Source organism: Lycium barbarum, chromosome 1, assembly GCF_019175385.1.
Source record: "Lycium barbarum isolate Lr01 chromosome 1, ASM1917538v2, whole genome shotgun sequence".
Lineage (NCBI taxonomy): Eukaryota > Viridiplantae > Streptophyta > Magnoliopsida > Solanales > Solanaceae > Lycium > Lycium barbarum.
The window spans coordinates 160,248,610-160,268,030 of record NC_083337.1 but is presented as its reverse complement, the minus strand read 5'-3'; the positions used below and the strand labels follow the sequence as shown (position 1 = coordinate 160,268,030).

Genomic DNA, 19,421 nt, shown 5'->3' with positions numbered 1-19,421 from the left:
ATGAAAGTTTGCCTCTAACAGCATAATTTGTTCTTTTGTAAAGTAAACTTCTGCCTCCTCCGGCATACTTTTCTAGTTCTTAACACTTGTATACTTGATGTTTTGCTTATGAAAATGAAAGTTTGACTCTAGCGGCATACTTTGTTCTTTTGCAAGGTGAACTTCTGCCTCCTCCGGCATACTTGTTCAGAACTTTGCCTGATTATTTTTTATCAACTGAAGTTACTATAATTTCAAGTGTAAGTCATTGAGCATTGTATACTAATCAAATGGAACGTATAAACTAATCAAAATCAGAACAAAGCAATAAATTTGATCAATTCTATGTTGTTGAGTAAAATTATGATTCGCAATGTTGAATCTCAACTGAATATCAGTTGTTTAGTTCATAGAAGATGATTTGTTGTTATTTTCAAATATTAACAAATCTAAACTTAATAAAGCATCAAATTGAGTTGAATTACGTTCAATTGAAACGCTATATATTATGTATTTATCTTTTCCGATGTTGTAGCAGCAAAATCAATGGAGATTTCTCCGGTGAAATGTTGGAACGATGGAACGATTGAAAGGTTTGTTGTTGGAATGATGGATGGGTTTAATTGGATGTTTGAGATTCGTTACAGACTTTCAGGTTTTTATATGTGATGGGTAGGAGTAGTAACGTCTTTTCTTATTATTTTTTAGCTTAGAAGGGCAAATATTAAAGACCGTTATGGGGGCAAAAATTAAAGACCAACGCATTTGAAGGGCATTCGCGCGAATTTCAACTACTGAGCCGTCTATCTACACGACTCAATAAAGTTGGTACAGTAATTAGCAATTTAGCATGAGACTACTCGCGGAAACATTAACATTTGGGACATTTCGAGAAAACGATAAAAACGGTCTCTTATGTTTGGGTAGGTTCATAATAGTTTTTAAAGTATGCTTTGAACAAGTTTGGTCCTTTTAAGTCTGTCAAAAGTAGGCTTTTTTTTTTTTAATCTCAAATCAAATATTTAACAAATTTCGTTTGTTAGATCTATTGCTAATTGTGAAGGAAAAAGGATTAAATCATAAACGCTAAAAAAGCCTCAACAAATATTAGAGACTGCAACGAAGAAAATTGTACACTAAAAGTAGACCAAACATAGCAGAGATTGCACATAAAAAAATGGAGAAATAATCCATATATGAGGCCTACACATCTAGTTTGCAGTCCATGTAGCCCACTGTATCATTGGTGAATAAATAATGTATCTATTTTGTATAGCTATATATAAACATCACACATACTTTGTATATATAATGCATGCTTTGTATATTATTCATGTATAAATACGCGAAACCAACTCAGCAAGCAATGTATAGATACTGTATTTGTTCTGTATAACTAACTAACAAACTAAGCAATGTAAATTTTCATTGAACATAAACAACAAAGTCGAGATAGGAAAAATTTGGCCACTTATTCTAATGTAAATTTAATGAGACAAAAGAGTATACGAATATTATGCACATAAAATAGAGTCACAAGGCAACCAATAAATAAACTGAACAAATTGTTTGCCTTTTTGGTTATAATTCTTTCTGTTCCTAACTTTAATTTCGGTTGTAGACTTCTGAATCAAAGATCTAAAAGGCTGTCAGAGTAATAGATTTGTTTTCCCTTTTCTTTGTCAGTAAAATGAATAGATATACTGAAGGTTTCGAAAATAGATGAGTACCGAAAGCTATATGGGATAAACCAATAGTTGGGCTATATATGGTAAAGAAGATGCCTGAATGGTATTCACCGGTAATTATCCCTAAAAAAATTGTGTTACACTCTAGAAATAGACCAAAAACTGCAACAATTATACCTTCAAATGGACACTCTAGAAATAGATCAAAAATAACAAAAACTGCAACAATTATACCTCAAAATATGAAGTTCCACTTAAACCCGTCAACCGGTTTGAATCGGACCGGACCGGTAACCGGTTAACAAACTGGCCGGTTTCCGGTTCAAAAACCGGAACCGGTACCGGTTAAATAACCGAAACCGGACCGGTCCGGTTCAAAAGTGGCAAAACCTCTTTTTTTTTGTTTTGTTTTTTGTATATTATATATATATATTATAGTATTTATTCGTATATTGTAGGTATATTTACATATGTTATATTTATTTATAAGTAAGGTTTATATATTAACTGACTAACAGCAATACAGGCAGCATATACGTATATATATATATATATTAAGTTATATGCTTAAGTTATACTACATATACCTAAGTTATATGTAGACTATATATACTTATATATTATAACTTAAGTTATTTATAGCTTAATTTTTTTCTAAGTTTATAAATTCGTATTTTATAAATTAAGTATATTCTTAGTATATTTTAGTTATTTTTCAAGTATATAACTTTCTAGTTTTTAATTTAAGTAGATGTATATTATAAGTATATTCTTAGTATATTTTAGGTATATTCCTAACTTAATATAAGTAAAAATATGAACACAAGTAAATAGAAGAAAGCTCAATGAGCCATATATTTTATTCATTCTTGGATAACATTTATGTGCAAGATGTAGTTTTTTTAACTTGCAAATAATACATGAGTGGCAAAGAAATAGTAGAATAATAAAATCACCAATTCTCAATCATTTGGTTAATTCCCCCCATATCATATTCGGCCATGGAGATATCTTCAAAGTCTTCCATTTGGTCCGGTCCACTTGCTATCAAATCTTCAATCTCTTCCTCTTCGCCTTCCTCCGCTTCTAAGTTTTGATTGCGTCGCTCCGATCTAATCCAATCGCGAATGCGCACTAGTACTTGCAAGCTAAAGCCGGATAATGAGTCCCCAATTTGTTGTCTTCCTTGGCTAAATGCACTCTCCGAAGCCACAGTTGATACTTGAACCGTAAGGATATCTCGAGCCATTCTTGAGAGTATCGGATGACTTGCCTTGTATTTCTTCCACCATGCTAAGACATCCAACTCATCTAGTTCCTTGATATCCACATTTGGCTGCATCAAATAAAAGTGATATTCATCAAAGTTTGCATTACAAGAAGGAGTTGGATGTGAATGTAAAACTTTTAAACCCGACAAGCCCTTTTTGCTACTTTGAGAAGTAGTAGGGCGTGGAGCAACGGGTGTAGCATGTTCTTCCAAATTAGAATAATGAGTAAAAACTTTACTAAACTCGTCATCAATAGCGAGTTCGGCTTCAGCTAAAGATGGTTGAACTCCCACTTCAATTTCTAAAAATGTATAAATTTGACCAACCAATGCTTTAGTATAAGATACTTTTAAATAAAGATTTAAAAGAGAACCTAACATAAATAAAGTTGGGATGGGAAAAAAATACTTCTTAAATTTTGTTGTCATATCAAAAATAGCATCTTGATAACCGAGTTTATATTTATACTCTTGTAAAACTCTAGCTATTTCCGCTAAGTAGGCTAAAATTTCGGTTACCGTGGGATAGAATTGTTTAGAAAAAGCAAGAGTTGCATTATAAAAAATTTCTAAGAGTTCAACACATTCCTTAACATCTTCCCAATCCGTAAAATTTAACCAATCATCACTATTAATATTATATTTATTGTGAACTTGTTGTATGAGAATCCTATACTCATATGCTTGTTGTAGCATAATGTAAGTGTAGTTCCACCTAGTCTCAATTTCTACTTGAATTTTCCTAGGTCTAAGGTTATTTTCCACACAAGCATTCTTAAAATCTCTAATTCTTTCCCTATTAGCATTACAAAAAAGAAACGCAACCGCATCTCTAACTTTTTGAATAGATTTGTCAAAACGCACAAGACCATCTTTAACAATTAAGTTTAAAATGTGACAACTACATCTTACATGAAAAATATTTCTTAGCGGAGGGTTTAGTTCTCTTTTTAAAATACCAATCGCCTTTGTATTATTAGAAGCATTATCTAAAGCAATACAAAGTGTTTTCTATAAATATTAAAAAATCTCATAATAGTAGACATTGAATCCGCTAAAAATTTTCCATCGTGACGACCTTTTCCTTCATCATATAAAAAAGCTATAATTTTTTGTTGCATAACCCAATTGTCATCAACCCAATGATATTTAATAGCAAAAAAATCTAACTTGTTAAGACTAAGACCCAAATCAGCGGTAAGAGAAACATTACAATTTAAAGAATTAAATACATGACACAAATAAAATCTATATTTTTTATACAAATCTATAACATCTGCTCTACAAGTACTTCTAGGAATACCCTGAAATAACGGATTATAACAACGCTGAATGTAAGTAACAAACCCCAAACCTGAAGGAAAGGAAAATGGTAAACAATCATAAGCTACCATTTTAGCTATTTCTAGACGCTCTTTTTTCTTGTCATACTTAAAAATTTTACCTGTTTGTGGGTCTATCGTCATTTGAATACCCCCACATTTGAACCCGTTTGTTCTCCCCAAACATCCATATGTTTCTTTTTCATATGAGCATTTAGTGTACCCGTTCCACCATCCTTACTAGTTTCTTGCTTAAAAGTAAATACTTGTCCACATAAGGTACATTTAGCTGTTTGAGTTTCCCTATTTTTAGTCATAAATTTCCAAATTTTAGCGGTTAGCTCACGAGTTCTAGGCGATTTGTCTTGTGTATGTGATTGTGCAGGACAGGTATCTCCTATGGGATTTTCGGGGGTTGTGTTTCATCATCATTATCAATTTCATTAAAATTGTCGGTATAATGTTGTTGCATTGTCTCATGACCTAAAAGTAGATTATTTCCACCAATATCAATACCTAAATTAGGTGTTTCTTCCACAAATGTTTCCTCATTAAGCTCACGCCTAACAATACCACTACTACCGACACCACGTCTAAATCTCTTCGCCATTATTAAATAGAATTAATTTAAATCACACTCAAATAAATCACAAGAAAATGAATTGCAACAAATTAAATTGCGTAAATTAAATTGCGAAAAATAAAGATAGAGTTGGAACAAAGGTACCAAATTGCCGGACTAATTTCCAACAAAGTGAAGGCGGCTAGAATTGCAAATCCACCAAAGTTACTTTGGATTGTTGCAAAATCACCAACTCTACCAACAATATTACAATTGCAAAATTAATAATTGAAACTATAATAAGACTTTATAATATTTATTTGAGAGAAATTTAAAGTGACCAATTGTTGCAAAGTAATTATAATTGAGAGATTGAGATTTGAGAGAAAGAGAAAAGTGAATTGATGTGGATTAAAATGGAAATGGAGAGGGGTTTATATAGAGGTGGGGGATGGGTTAAAGTGTTAAAAAAAAAGTTTGGGAGTTGGAGGGGGCAAAAAATGAGTTGGGGACCGTTTGGCTGCCAACGGCTACAATTAAAAAAAACGAAAATTTAAATTCCACTAATTTAACCGGTCCGGTTTTACCGGTTCCGGTTTCAAAAAAATTAAAACCGGACTGGTATATAATAAACGGTTAACCGGAACCGTATCAACCGGTTTGAATCGGTAAAACCGAACCGGTTGACGGGTTTAAAGTTCCACTAAATCTTTTTTTTTCTTCTCCAGTGCTCCGACTGAATCCAACAGACAGTTTGTTAATTATCTGACAGAAATCAAAATTGTTTACTTGTAAAAAATTTAAAAGACCAAAACTTTTCAAAGCACATTTTAGGTACTATTTTGAATCTATCCCAAACATAAGGGACCATTTTTTGTCATTTGCTCCCCTAATTAGCGTTCCTTCTCTTTTCTTCGTTCTCCGCCAAAGCCGTTTCTTCTCCTCTTTTCCTTTTCCTCCATCTGTGTGATTTCAGTAAGTTTTTTCTACTGCTTCTTTACTCTTTCTATTTGCATTCGTTTCTGCTTTAAATTTCTAAATAGACTGACGAGTGTCTCACCATTGATTGTTGTTATTCCATTTTCCTTGTATCTGGATATGTTGTTATTTCTAATTCACTACTGGATTTAAGCTAATTTCCTGCTACTGCAACATTAATTTATCAAATTTGAAGTACATGATGGTAAAAGTTGTTGCAGTAAGATTGATGACATAGCAGTAGTTAGAAAAGAAGTTATTTGGCAAAATGAATTCTACATCTCACTTTTAACTTTTGTGAGCTCAGTAGAGTGTGTTGTATTTTGAATATATTTGATTTTCCATCAATGTTTCATGTAAAAGGGTCAGTTCCCGTTACGACAATCACTTCTTCGCCCTCGTTGAAATTTTATTATGTGCCTATGTGAAAGATTTAGTATTTTGGGTGTAGAGCTAGTAAATATATTGGATTACACTTTCGGGCAGCTTATTGAACATTGGATTTTTTGGGTACTTGTTTTCCCTAATTTCTGGATGATATTCTTTGGATTTATCCACAATTTGTTAAAGCTCATTGGAATGTAATTTGAGTTACGTAGGGGAAAATGTGTTTTCTTGCCAAAGATTTTTATTAAAATTCTATTAAGACTGAGCTATTTTATGGTCGTAGGTGTCTGTATCTGTATCTATTCAGCTAGTTTTGTTGGATTAGAACTTTAAGACCCTGCTTTTTTATCAGATCATAGTCAGTAGTGAATTATTCTTTTTGTCACATGCCTATTAGAACAGAGGAACAAATGATTAGAAGTGATGCGTGAGAAACTGTCTGTGAAATGATACAGCATATTCAAATCCTATTCTGCTCCATTTCAATGTTGTCTTTATATTGTTCCATGTCTTTTTGGATTAGCATGCAAGCCAATTTAAGGTAGTATAGTAATATTTTCATCATGTAATTTTCTTTGCACAGTAGTGATTATAATACTCTTACGAGATTGGTTTTGCTCTTGGTTTTGATTGCATCTAAATCCAATGTATCTGTAAAGATCTATACTAAAAAAAATAATAGCTATCAGAATGCTAGAAGCTGTTATTTACAGGTTTTGTAAACCAAACTGGCTGCTGATTAGGCGACTTCCCATAAGCTTAATCTTTTTTTTTTTTTTTCGTTAATCAAACCGTGGCAGGTTCGCTCTTATGGTTTCAGTGGACTAGTGGTGCTGAATCCATATTTTCAGGATAATTCTTTCCTAAAGCAGTCCTGATGAGTAAAGTAGGTTTTGTTTCTCATATCAACAATGAACATCATATCCATTTTGCGGAAACAGAGGATCACTAGTGCAATTCATCAAACAGTTGTTATATCTTTGTCCAAACGAAGTATTCATTCATGTCACATTTTTTGTTCGAAAATATCCGATGTAAGTTTTACTTTAGAGAACTCAGAATTGGAAAAAGAAGAAAGGCTGGTAGATCAGGGAATGGTGGCAACAACAAACAGCTTAAGTCAAAGAATTGAATGTGTACCCATAAGAGAATCCGTCGGACCCACTTTTCAAAGCTGGATGGGTGATGGTCTACCTATTCATAGAGGTGACATTTTCCACACTATCAATCGTTTGCGCAAACTCAAACTCAACAAGCGTGCTCTTGAGGTTCTTTTACTCTGTCCTCTCTTGCCAAATCTGAAAATGGGCCTTTAGCTATTATGAAATACGTGAAGTATTTAACCTGCTGAGGATATCACTATAGTGCACTTTATATTTTTGTGTAGAAATCTAAGGGGTAATAGTAGTGAAGGTATTAGGGAAAGAGGAAAACTTTGTCTTGATTGTTCTGTCAAATGTTTTCAATATACTGATTTTGCTCTATTCTGTTTTTGAGCTCATTTTCAAGTCTTACTTATCATCATGCCAAATCAAGCATATGTAGTTGCTATTGACATTCTTTTAGGTTCTTAAATCTGGCCATTTCAGTGTTAGATTCAGTTATCATTGAAATCAATAGAATTTGGTGCTCGTGTAGAACTTCAACTGTAATCATATTGATATTAAGCAATATCTGTGCTTTTCGCAGGTGATGGAATGGGTTATAAGGGAGAGACCGTACAGACCAAAGGAACTAGATTACTCATATTTAATAGAATTCACTTCTAAGCTTCATGGGATATCACAAGCTGAAAGCCTATTTTCACGAGTTCCGTCTGAGTTCCAAAATGAGTTGCTCTACAACAATCTTATACTCGGATGCCTGAATAGAGGCCTGATAAGGCTTTCACTAGCATATATGAAGAAAATGAGAGAGCTGGGTCATCCCATATCTTATTTGGTGTTCAATCATCTCATCATTCTCCACTCCTCCCCAAGCCGCAAGAAGTTAATACCTAAAATCTTGACGCAGATGAAAGCTGATAAGGTCACTCCACATGTTTCGACCTTCAATATTCTGCTCAAGATAGAAGCAAATCAACACAATATTGAAGGCCTATTGAGAGTGTTTGGTGACATGAAGAGAGCAAAAGTTGAACCGAATGAGGTATCTTACTGCATATTGGCCACTGCACATGCTGTGGCTAGATTGTATACAGTTTGTGAGACCTATATTGAAGCTATTGAGAAGTCTGCAACTGGACAAAACTGGTCTACATTGGACATTCTTGTCATACTGTATGGATATGTGGGAAAGAGGAATGATTTAGAGAGGACATGGGGTGTCATTCTGGAGCTTTCTCATGTTAGATCTAAGAGTTATGTCCTGGCGATCGAAGCATTTGGTAGGATCGGAGATCTCTGTCGAGCTGAAGAGCTATGGTCTGTAATGAAATCAAGGTATTCTTTGAAGTCAAATGAGCAGTTCAATTCGTTGATAGCTGTATATTGTAGACATGGACTTATCACCAAAGCCACTGCATTGTATAAGGAGATGGAGAAAAGTGGGTGCAAGCCAAATGCCATTACTTATCGTCATCTTGCTCTTGGTTGCTTGAGAGCGGGGTTAATTAAGGAGGCCATCAAAACTCTTCAACTGGGGATGGATATGGAAGCAAGCATAAAAGTGAAAAGATCAACTCCATGGTTGGAGACTACTCTTTCAATAATTGAAATATTTGCAGATAATGGCGATGTAGAGAATGCTGAAAAGTTGTTTGAAGAACTAAAGAAAGCGAATTATACTAGGTATACCTTTGTGTACAATACGTTAATTAAGGCGTATCTTAAGGGGAAGGTGCATGATCCAAATCTTCTTAAAAGAATGATTCTTGGAAGAGCTAGGCCAGATTCTGAGACCTATAGCCTTTTGAAAGTTGTCGACCAATTCCGAACGTGATTATATTAGAATTATTTTCTATCATTTTACCCTCCTGTTTCAAATTGCTCATCTAAGAGTAGTCCTATTCAGCCAATTGCTGAAGATAGTCCTATTCTGCCAATTGCTGAAGATAGCCAGCCATACTTCCATTTGTGCCCATTATGTTCGAGTCTTGGAGAGATGATGGCAGGTTAGACAAGCTACACTATATAACGTAGATGCGTTGCTTTGTTAATTGGCATATACTTGTTCACTCAATCTGCTTTCCTTTCCTTATAATTCTGTTTTAAATGGTTAACTTCAGCATTGTAATATTTAAATGGTTCTTAGCAATTTGATATTACTTTAGGTTTTTCTCTTTTCTTTTGAGAATATTGTTTATAAAGATGTATGTTTGCAGTAAACATTGAATTCTTGTTGCTTCAGAACTAGTCAACTAGATTTCCTTCTTTTATTAATTTATTATATGCATTTGGTTTGGATGCAGTTTGTGCTTTGTTGTTTTCATCTTTGCAAGAAATCGTAGGTTGAGATGATACCTTTGTTTCTGGACTCTGTACTTAGTTTTGCATTTTTGCATGTTCAGATATCATTTTTGTCCTGAACTTCATTGTACTGTACACGTATGGAACCTGAAAAGAAAAAGAATCAGTAGAACAGAAAGAGTTTATATATATACTTATGTGTAAATTTATTCCTGCATAGTTTATCTTATTTCATCACATTGTATGGTTTGCCTTTCAATTTAGGAAATATTTTTGGAAGCTCTTATTCCGCTAGCGGTTTGATTGATGGCATTGCCATTGTGTTTGGAATGTAATTGAAATAGAATGTGATCTGAGCCTTAAAATCAGTTTGCCAATAATCGATGAGCTTGTGTCAGCTATGTTACAGTACTTGCTCAATGCTAATTGCTCAGTTAGTTGCTGTCTAGATTTTAAGACATGCAGTGGTTAACAAAAAAGCATGTTTAATATGTTGCTGAAGAAGGTAATGCAGCACATAGTAGAATCAGATAAAAGCGCTACATAATGTTGTTTGTAGTTTGGCCAAAATATAATGGGGAAAATAAGAGAGCAGTACGAGGAATTGATGAACGAAGATGAGGAAAATGTGCAAGAGTATCAGCAGCAGTGACAGGAAAGGGAGGACTTTCATGAAGATTGCAGCTGAATTGGACAAGAAAGAGGCTGAGGATGAAAGGAAGGAATCGGGATGAGGCAGTTGTGAGAAGATGCTATGCACCAAAGACAAATGCTTCATCATTTACTCATGCCATCAATATTAGTTCATAAAGAATACAGATTCATAAGAAAACAAAAAAAATTGAGCTTACTTTTTACCAATAGCAAAAGCAAAGATATTAGAATGATTCCTGGTGAAGAAATACTTCTTGTCAGCTTCCAATACTCAGTATTTTCTTTCATATATTTGTTCATACCCTGCACATTTAAGTCTCTTCTTTGCTCCCTCTGCAAAATTTTACCCCAAAAAAGTTCGATTTTTATTATGGTAAAGGTCCACTAATAATCCTTATAGCTTAAGATTTACAGCAATTATAGCTCACTCTCATGGGATTAGCTAAAAGATATGTGTACAAAATTAATATAGTACCTACTGCACGTGAACTCTCCGTTGTTTGAATGTTAAAACCTTGATCACCTTGGATTCTGATTACTGACTTATGTGTTACTTCACATTCCTGTTTAAAATCAATAACATAGAGCCTGTTTGGATGGGCTTATGCCTAACTTATTAAAATCAATAACATAGAGCCTGTTTGGGGTAGTCTAACTTATTTTTTTTGGCTTATAAGCTGTTTTAGATAAGCTAAGTCAAATGGGCATAATTATGTTTTTGAGCTTAATTTAAGCACAAAATGACTTTAAGCTGGCCAGCCAAACACTCAAAAAAGCTTAAAACAGCTTATAAGCAACTTATAAGCCAATCCAAACGGGCTCATAGTCAATGACTGAATGAAATTGGAATTTTCAATGCTCCTGCAACGCGTCAATTCGACCAATTTTTGGTTGATTTACACCACCCAAATATTTATAGTTTATTTTAGATTATAAACTTCAAAAGTTTTGTTCTCCCCAGTAAAGGTCATGTCTAGTCAAAGTGTATCACATAAATTGTAGCGGAAAGAGTAACTAAAAACTTATATAATTTATATTCATACAAATTTTAGTTACGTTATTTTATGTGTATGAGGTATTTTTGAAAATGAAGTATATAGAATACTTATATGTTACTTTTTTAATATGCTCCTATAAATTTGTGAGCCAACGGATTATTGAAAATAGTCTCCCTACCTCCGAACTCTACCCTCTCAAACCGAATTGTATGTACTCCTATCAATTTAATTTCACAAAATTAAAAAGAAAAATTGATGTTCCCAAGGTGCGCTGTGCACAGGTATTGCAGAGTATGGCATCTCAACTAACTACACGAGTCTAAAGTGTCAGAATTCATTACTGACACTTAAAACGAAATAACTCAAGCGAATCAAATGGATTGCAATTGTCAAGGCGTAACTGACCACTTTCATAGCTCCAATTCATAAATGAAGTGACCAAACGAACCCTACCTGCTACTACAGCTATTAATGGCTCATTTCGTTTTCTGAAAAAAAAAAAAAAAGTTATGCACATTTCTTTCCACTTGTCCAAAGGGAATTTAGCACTTTACTGTGCTCTTCAATTTAATTTTGCAGTTGCTCAATTTCTTCAGCATTTACAGAAGCCTGTTTTGCTGTTTCTATAAGCATACGAGGTAAGGTTCTGTTGTAAGATTAGTAAGCTAGCGTTTGCCCATAGATTTTGGATCAGATTTTAAAAATTTATCTTCAAAATATTTTCAAGTTCCAATTTCACTTTCATTCATAAAAGTTTAATTTTTTTCCTAGTAAAATGCACGTCCAAACACAGCTTCAAGTTTCAACTTCAAAATCTATGGCCAAACGGGAGCTTAAAGTTTGGACCTTGTAGACAATCCCCATGGGGTTTTGAGGTTGGTGGGGGGGGGGGGGGGGAGGAGGTTGGTAGATTTTTTATTTTTTTTATTTTTTTGGCAATCCATTGGGGCTTATCATGCACTTTAAGGAAGAAGTAGAAAAAAAGAGAATAAATATAGTGATATTTTGATTCTTTGTTGTTGTACTAGTAAATAGGGGAGAAAATGGAATTTGATTTTTTGTTCTTAGATGAGTATCTCAAGAGAACTCCAGGAAAGGATTGTTCTTTGGAAGAAAAGTTCAATTCTTTATAGGGAAGGAGATAGCCTTATCTTATTGGCTTGGCCTTTCGAGTTGAAGGTTTTTTAAAGAATTTATTTTGTTACTAAGGGTTGTTTGGTTGTTGGTTAGAGTTATACAGAGATTAGTTATGCAGGATTTAGTTGTTCATGTACTCCATTAGTTATTTCATATATGCTCTGGATTTTATGCATAGCAACTAAAATGGAGTATCAGACATGGTACTAGTTATGTTGGCTTTAATACATGAATAATTTACTTCCTAACCCGCAACCAAACCACCTCTAGGTGTTTTTCTAAAGGTTTTTCAGGGTTTTCTGAGTTGAAGTAGATATGTAAAAGGAAAAAGTACTGTATTTGTTTTTCACAATTATTTCCTGGTACTCGGAGCTTGCTCGTAGAACAAAGGGGGCCTTTCATGTTATTTCTGTAAATGAGCAAGTTTGCTATTTGTTAGTATTTAAAGTTTGTTTCTATATATGCAGAGGCAATTGAATTACAAAATCATGGATTTCTTCCGGGCATTCTTGAACAGCCCTGTTGGCCCTAAAACAACTCACTTCTGGGGTCCTATGGCCAACTGGGGATTTGTCATTGCTGTAGGTTCCTAATCCCAGATGATGGTCTTCGTTTAATTTATCTCTGTATAGAGCTTTTCTATTTATTTATATGAAAGATTCTGAAATTTACTTGAATTGATATACAAGGGAGTGATGGATTCAAAGAAGCCCCCAAGTGCAATATCTGGCAACATGACTGCAGGTGAAATAGTAATAGTCCTTGCAATTTTCAGTCCAAACTACTAGAAAAGTGGTTTATCTATCCTTGTTTTGGATGCAAAAGAAAAATGTCTCTCGCGTGTATATGTGTGAAAAAGTACAGATAGGATTATATATATATATTTCAGAACCTGCATTTTCAATTTCGCTTGAATCCCCAACGTTTAATTTCGGGATCAGCCACTGCTCATACACAAGTTTTTGGTGCATGTTGCGCCTTCTGGTGTGCTTTTCTTTTCATCCTGGTAAATGATTGTCTCAGTTTCTGAGTTCTGACCATTTCTTGAATTTTGATTCTGATCATGCTTTTGTTTTTTTTGCTGCAGTATTATGTGTATATTCGATATTGTGTATGAGATTCGCATGGATGGTAAATCCTCGTAATCATTTTCTTCTGGCTTGCCATGCTTCAAATGAATCAGTGCAGCTCTATCAACTCTCTCGTTGGCTGAAGCATCAGCGGTAGGTGTCTCAGTTCACGAGTTCATAGTCGGGGAAATCGTAGTGACATTAAGCAGAAATAACAACAGTATTTGAACAATTCCAAAAATACTTCACAAGTTCTGGTCCCTGAATTTTGAGTCTCTTTTGGTCGTGGTTACTAGCAAGTTCTGCATCCAGATTAGGCGTTTAACCAAAGTTTGAGCACCTTTCGTGTAGATCTGTCTGGATTGACTTTCCTTTTCCTTTATTAATCACCTTTTACCTTCTTGTTTCAGATAAAAATAAAATCTGATCTTTTTTATGTTGTGTTTTTCTGTAGGTACTTGTCTCAGAAGGAAGACAATGTTTCTTAAAGACTTAAAGTTCCTTCCTTTTCATTCTCCGACAAGTCGACAACCAAAAGAAAAACAAAATAACAGAAGTAGTATCATTCCGCTTGTTCTAAATCAATTTGTAGCTTCGCAGTCAATTATGCATATGCAAGGTGCCAAATTCTTGCATGTTTCCTTTAAGTTATTTGATAAAATAGAGTTGGCTATCTTTGTCGCATCGATTATACAAGTTTGTGAAGAGAACCGAATGGGGAAGTGGCTCACTGACAATAGCTCCAGTGTCTTCTGTTCATAATTTTAGTTACCATTCGACTCTGATTAGAATGAGATAAGCTTCAACTTGCCTATTATCATCTTTCTTTCTGATATGCTTCAGTATAGTTTTGCAGTTAAATTGATCGTTTAATACACTGTACCCCCTTGACGGAACATTTTGTTTCTGTATTCATCCAAAGCAACACATCAATGGACTACGAAGTAATGTTCAATTGGTGAAACTAAAAAGTCAGAAAAAAGTTGAGGTGTCTTGAGTGAGAAGTCTTTCCTGATGAATTTTACAAACCAATTGTAAAATTGTAAGGTTAATATAAGAATAAATATTCAGGTGCCTAACAACGATTACAGGGAACCTATGTCCTGCTCTTTATGTTTATTGAAAAAGGAGGTGAATCCGCAGGAAAAGCACAACTTGAACTATCAAGTACCAAAAGCATTAGCAAGTAGCTGAAAACAGAGGCGGATCCACCTTTACAGTGTCTGATTTGTCTCAACCTGGTATTTTCGACGCGAAATATAAATTTATGTGTAAAAATTTTCTAACATTATAATAAATAGTAGATATAAATCCATAACTTTAATAATATACAATGAGTTAATGCTCGAAAACTTAAGGGGTAGTTTGGTTGTTGGTTATGAGTTAAATTATCCATGTATTAAATTAGGTAATACCGTAATAGTACTATGTTTGGTTTGCAATTTAGAAACCTGCATAATTAGTACATGTGGTATAAGTTATGAGAGAATCCATGTATTATTTCATGTAGGACAAAAGATGGAATAACTAATAAGTACCTGAATAACTAACCCATAAATAACTCATCCATGAATAAAATAATACATAAATTCCCATGTAATTAATTCCTACATTACTAATACTTGCATAATTTCAACCAACAACTAAATGACCCCTAAAGGTTGAACCTATAAAGTTTAAATTCCAAATTTGCCTCTAATAGCAAATATCAAGTGGATTCATCCCAGAGGCAGAGTAAGAATTTCAATTTTATGGGTGCTAAAAGTTAGGACAACGACTTCAAATGCAACTAACTCTTATTCTCATAATTTGAATTCAAACATATATGTTTGAAACTAAGAGTAGCTACGTACCAATCTTTATTTGTGCCAACATTTGCATGATTTTCCAACAACCCCACTTGATTTTAACCTGCTTTCTATATTCGAAATTCAAGATTCATTTCTTCAAACTTGCAACAACGATGATTATAGACGATATTTTAGTTTTGTCTATGAAATCTTATGTATAGGAGTCAGCTGAAATTATTTATTTTAGTTTTGATAGGATTTGATTCAAGCATTATAACTAAGAAAAGGGAGAAAAAGCGGAGGAGCAGATTATGTGAAAAAGTGACTATAAGTTAAATGAGAACGTCCAAATAGGCTATTCCATGAAATATTTACAAAAAGAAAGCCCAACACAAGTAAGGGCCCAAATACTTCAAAAGGCTCAGTAATTATGAACCCAGCCCAATTAATTCTAAAAACTCTACTACAACCAGAATATATATATTTCAATTTAACACGAAACCCTAGCATCGTATAACATATCTCTATCAGCAGCTGCATAGGAGAAAAAGCAGCATCACCAGCAGCCATGGTAATTCTCAATGCGTTAAACCTTCGAATTTATTCCATTGATTAGTGTGTTAATCCTTTTGCTTTTATTGTAGGTTAAGTATTCGAATGAACCTGAGAACCCCACCAAATGTGAGCAGTACTCAATACTATACATTGTGATGTTTGTAGCTGTTTAATAAGTGTTTTTATATGTTGGTTTATTTGATTCTTTTTGTAATATTTTTGACGTGGGGTTTGTGTTGTTGTATCAGCTTGCAAAGCTAGGGGCTCGTCTCTCAGAGTCCATTTCAAGGTATGTCATATATATTTAAATGTTGATCTTATGTGATTTTCGGCTTTGCAAGCTATTGGTTTTCTGTAAATTTTGTGGGGTTCAAGATACCATCTTGTTCTTTATTGCATTTGCATATTGTATGTTACTATGTTATGTTGAAGATAAATCGAACTCCATCTATATGTGTTAGTTGTATATAAAGTACCCATTCCCTTTTTCTGGATTCAGCAAACTTGTTTTTTGTGATTAGATTCCAGTAAAATGGCTTGCCCGTTGTTATAGGGATTAGTTATGCAATGTTTAACTATCCATGTATAGTTATTCCATCTTCTGTCTATTTATGTGGGATTGTAAAATGAAGCTACCAAACATGGTACTAACTGTGCTAGTTTTAATACATGAATAAACTCCTTCCTAACCAGCAACTACAAGACTCCTGAATGTATACATCAATTAAGTAATTGGTGAACCTTTTTTGACGGTTCTGCTGTGCTTTGTTAAATGTGTTAAGCTAGTTTTTTCAGCTAAGATACTTGTGATAAGCATGGTGGCTCCTTGGTTGTTGGAAAATAAAAGTGTGTCAATTCTGTTTTGATTAGTGTATAACAGAAGCGGGTGGTACTCTGCAATTTGAATGTTGATGATAATAGCTGTATTTGAAGCATCGATCCGAGTTATTTCACAAAATAAAAGTGTTGATGAACCTTTTTATCAAATTTTGGTACTTCACTAGGGTGCTGAGAATGCTTGCACTTGATAACCATTTGATGTCTGAGATTTTTCTTGCCATTCTGCCGTGTAATAGGCTCTTAATTATAGAAGTTGTGGCTTCCACAAACTACTCGGTGCTTTGATAATTTTTGCAGGGCACTGCATAAATTTTCCGAATTGATTTTGAAAACACTGTGCCTCAGATTATTCATCAGTATCATCATGTAATATTTCACAAAAAATACAATGTTTTGACGATTTCAATCAATCACCTATAGCACAAAACTATGCCTGGACTAATTTTTTTCAGAACACTGATTCTTCTGGTGGCAATTGCTTCACTAGGATCAATGTTCTTTCTTCTCTCCAGTTCTGCATCAGTTGGAGTGATATTTAATGATTCTGTTATTTCTGATGGTTATTTTTATGTCTGCATGCCTTTCTTACTTGATGTCTACTTATTATCTGCTTGTAGAATACTAGAGAAACAGCGCACGCCCTTAGGAAGATGCCTTTGAACAAGGCAAAGAGATACTTGGAGGATGTTCTTGCCCACAAACAAGCCATCCCCTTCACACGCTTTTGTCGTGGTGTTGGCCGTACTGCTCAGGCAAAGAATCGTCACTCAAATGGACAAGGGCGTTGGCCTGTCAAGTCTGCAGGGTTTATTCTGGATTTACTCAAGAATGCCGAGAGTAACGCTGAAGTATGTTCTAATTTATAGGATCATTGATATCTCTTCTCTCAGTCCTCTTTCGCTTACCCCTAAAGATGAGTTTGTTGTGGCTTTCTCCTCTTTCTAGGTTAAAGGCTTGGATGTGGATTCACTTTACATAACTCATATCCAAGTAAACCAAGCACAGAAGCAGAGGCGTCGGACATACCGTGCTCATGGAAGAATCAATCGTGAGTGCTCCTCTTATTTCCTCGATGGTTCTTATTGTACATGATGTTAGGTAGGGATGACAAATGGACGGGTTGAGCTGGATTCGGGCAAGTCAAAATGGTCTAAATTAATAAATGGGCAGGTCATAAGTTACTCGGGCTGAAAAAGTGGGTCATTACCCAAGCCCTCCAATTCTCACTGTTTACCTATTATGGATATATATAACCATATCAAATAAGAAAAATGTCTTTTTGAACGTATTTTGACAAGGTTTTCTTGAGTCAATTTGGGTTACATATTAGCTCAATTTGAGCTACATCAGCCCAATTCTTAGATGGGCTGAAATGGGTTGGGCTAATAAATGGACGGGTCATTTGACCTGCCCAAACTTGATTGGTTTGGCGGGTTATGTTTTCATGAATTAGTTTCGCCACCCCTAATGATGTGCATTACAATTTTTAACCTCTTTGCCTTTCTGCAGCTTACATGTCACATCCCTGCCATATCGAGCTGGTATTGTCTGAAAAGGAAGAATCTGTCAGGAAAGAGGTATAGTTTCTATCTCTTTCTCCTTGTTCCTCGCAGATGTTTCTCATAACTTGGATATGTGGTGTCTACATCATCAAAAAAAAAACTTTGAATATGTGATGTCTCCTTTATATCAGTTGCTTTTTCATTAGTCATCTTTAGATCTTCTCGTTTTTGCCATTTTGTTGTCTCAAGTGTGCATCTTTTGCAAATATCCTAAGCATTTTTTATTTATGCAGCCTGAGTCTCAATTGGCTCCCAGAAAGGCGAAGGCATCTTCTTGAGGGGAGGAATGAATCCCTGAATTTTGGAAGTATAATTCCAATGTCCCTGTAGCCTTAGTTTCAGAAGAATTTTGTGTTATTTGGAACATTTCTTGATAGGAATTTGGGGTTGTGTAATTTTACTATTTCAGAGCTTAAATTCTGTTGTGCTTTTTAAAGCATGTTTTCTGAGGAAATGTTGGAGTTCTATTTCGTGATCTTGCTTTTTCTAGGATTGAATTGGGATTTTTGAAGTGTTCTGATTCTGACTGCTGTTGCTGCATGAAAAATCTTACTGGTCATGATGAATTGCTCCAATTGTTTTACGTGGCGTACAATTAGTATCCTGAAATGTAAGTAGATTCTGACCTTATTGTTCATTTAGAGGGTAAAATAATAGAGTATTTTAGAAAGTTCTCTTTACGTAAACTGGTTAAAAGATCAGTAATTAAGAAGCCTTTTGTGGAGGATTGGGAGTTCATTAATATTTTTGTATGTATTCTTGGGTTAAATCATCTTTAACCTGTGTTAACTGGATGGATTTCCTGGACACTTTGATGTAGCGTATATACTGTATGGATGTGGACCCTCTTCATTCAATTAGTAAAATTCGGTTTTACCCTTTCACAGGATGGCAATATACAATCAATTAAGGGGAAAGGGTTAAATATACCTCTCTATTTTATTTTATTAGTTAAATATACTCTTCATTAGCGAAAGTTAACAAAAATATTCCTGTCGTCTTCAAACTTCACACTTATGTCCCTAGTTGGATGGAAATATCCAAATCCTCTTAAATTGCCGAATTTCAAAAAAATTATTCACTTTTTTGGTTGGCTTTCTATCATCTTCATCAATCTCTAGCTTCATCTTCTTCAATGGAGAAAAAAAGAAAAAAAAGCAAGAATCTATCCAAATGATAAAATTTCAAAACTCACCTCAAATTTCATCTTTAAATCTAACTC

The 19,421-nt window shown here is 34.3% G+C and overlaps 3 protein-coding genes across 6 annotated transcripts; all 3 read left to right on the top strand.

Moving 5' to 3' along the window:
• Window positions 1–5,553: 5,553 nt before the first annotated feature.
• On the top strand, window positions 5,554–10,588 carry LOC132601812 (pentatricopeptide repeat-containing protein At1g07590, mitochondrial). Of its 4 annotated transcripts, none has more exons than XR_009567567.1 (4): window positions 5,554–5,796; window positions 6,987–7,454; window positions 7,876–9,298; window positions 10,153–10,588. XR_009567567.1 is itself a non-coding variant. In XM_060314880.1 (3 exons), the coding sequence occupies exons 2-3, from the start codon at window positions 7,098–7,100 to the stop codon at window positions 9,124–9,126; spliced, it is 1,608 nt and encodes a 535-aa protein (XP_060170863.1). In that variant the 5' UTR covers window positions 5,554–5,796; window positions 6,987–7,097; the 3' UTR covers window positions 9,127–9,601. The 4 variants fall into 4 exon arrangements, 1 of the variants encoding a protein (XP_060170863.1); XR_009567568.1 differs by having other exon boundaries at window positions 10,096–10,588; XR_009567566.1 differs by having other exon boundaries at window positions 9,858–10,588.
• Window positions 10,589–11,367: 779 nt separating this feature from the next.
• On the top strand, window positions 11,368–14,264 carry LOC132601808 (mitochondrial pyruvate carrier 1-like). Its single transcript, XM_060314872.1, has 5 exons — window positions 11,368–11,883; window positions 12,850–12,963; window positions 13,072–13,126; window positions 13,470–13,605; window positions 13,907–14,264. Exons 2-5 carry the CDS (start codon window positions 12,871–12,873, stop codon window positions 13,938–13,940), a joined length of 318 nt encoding a protein of 105 aa, XP_060170855.1. The 5' UTR covers window positions 11,368–11,883; window positions 12,850–12,870; the 3' UTR covers window positions 13,941–14,264.
• Window positions 14,265–15,702: 1,438 nt separating this feature from the next.
• Window positions 15,703–18,674, top strand: LOC132601802 (large ribosomal subunit protein uL22z-like). The gene is made up of 7 exons (XM_060314866.1): window positions 15,703–15,813; window positions 15,887–15,923; window positions 16,046–16,086; window positions 17,255–17,485; window positions 17,583–17,685; window positions 18,147–18,214; window positions 18,433–18,674. Exons 1-7 carry the CDS (start codon window positions 15,811–15,813, stop codon window positions 18,475–18,477), a joined length of 528 nt encoding a protein of 175 aa, XP_060170849.1. The 5' UTR covers window positions 15,703–15,810; the 3' UTR covers window positions 18,478–18,674.
• The last annotated feature ends 747 nt before the right edge of the window (window positions 18,675–19,421 follow it).

Bases quoted from the DNA above. Each gene is read 5' to 3' on its own strand.
- LOC132601812 (XM_060314880.1), top strand. From the start codon at position 7,098: ATGAACATCATATCCATTTTGCGGAAACAGAGGATCACTAGTGCAATT. The intron at 7,455-7,875 runs GTTCTTTTACTC...TGCTTTTCGCAG, and splicing joins TCAACAAGCGTGCTCTTGAG to GTGATGGAATGGGTTATAAG.
- LOC132601808 (XM_060314872.1), top strand. From the start codon at position 12,871: ATGGATTTCTTCCGGGCATTCTTGAACAGCCCTGTTGGCCCTAAAACA. The intron at 12,964-13,071 runs GTAGGTTCCTAA...TTGATATACAAG, and splicing joins ACTGGGGATTTGTCATTGCT to GGAGTGATGGATTCAAAGAA. The intron at 13,606-13,906 runs GTAGGTGTCTCA...GTTTTTCTGTAG, and splicing joins CGTTGGCTGAAGCATCAGCG to GTACTTGTCTCAGAAGGAAG.
- LOC132601802 (XM_060314866.1), top strand. The intron at 17,486-17,582 runs GTATGTTCTAAT...TCCTCTTTCTAG, and splicing joins ATGCCGAGAGTAACGCTGAA to GTTAAAGGCTTGGATGTGGA. The intron at 17,686-18,146 runs GTGAGTGCTCCT...GCCTTTCTGCAG, and splicing joins TGCTCATGGAAGAATCAATC to CTTACATGTCACATCCCTGC.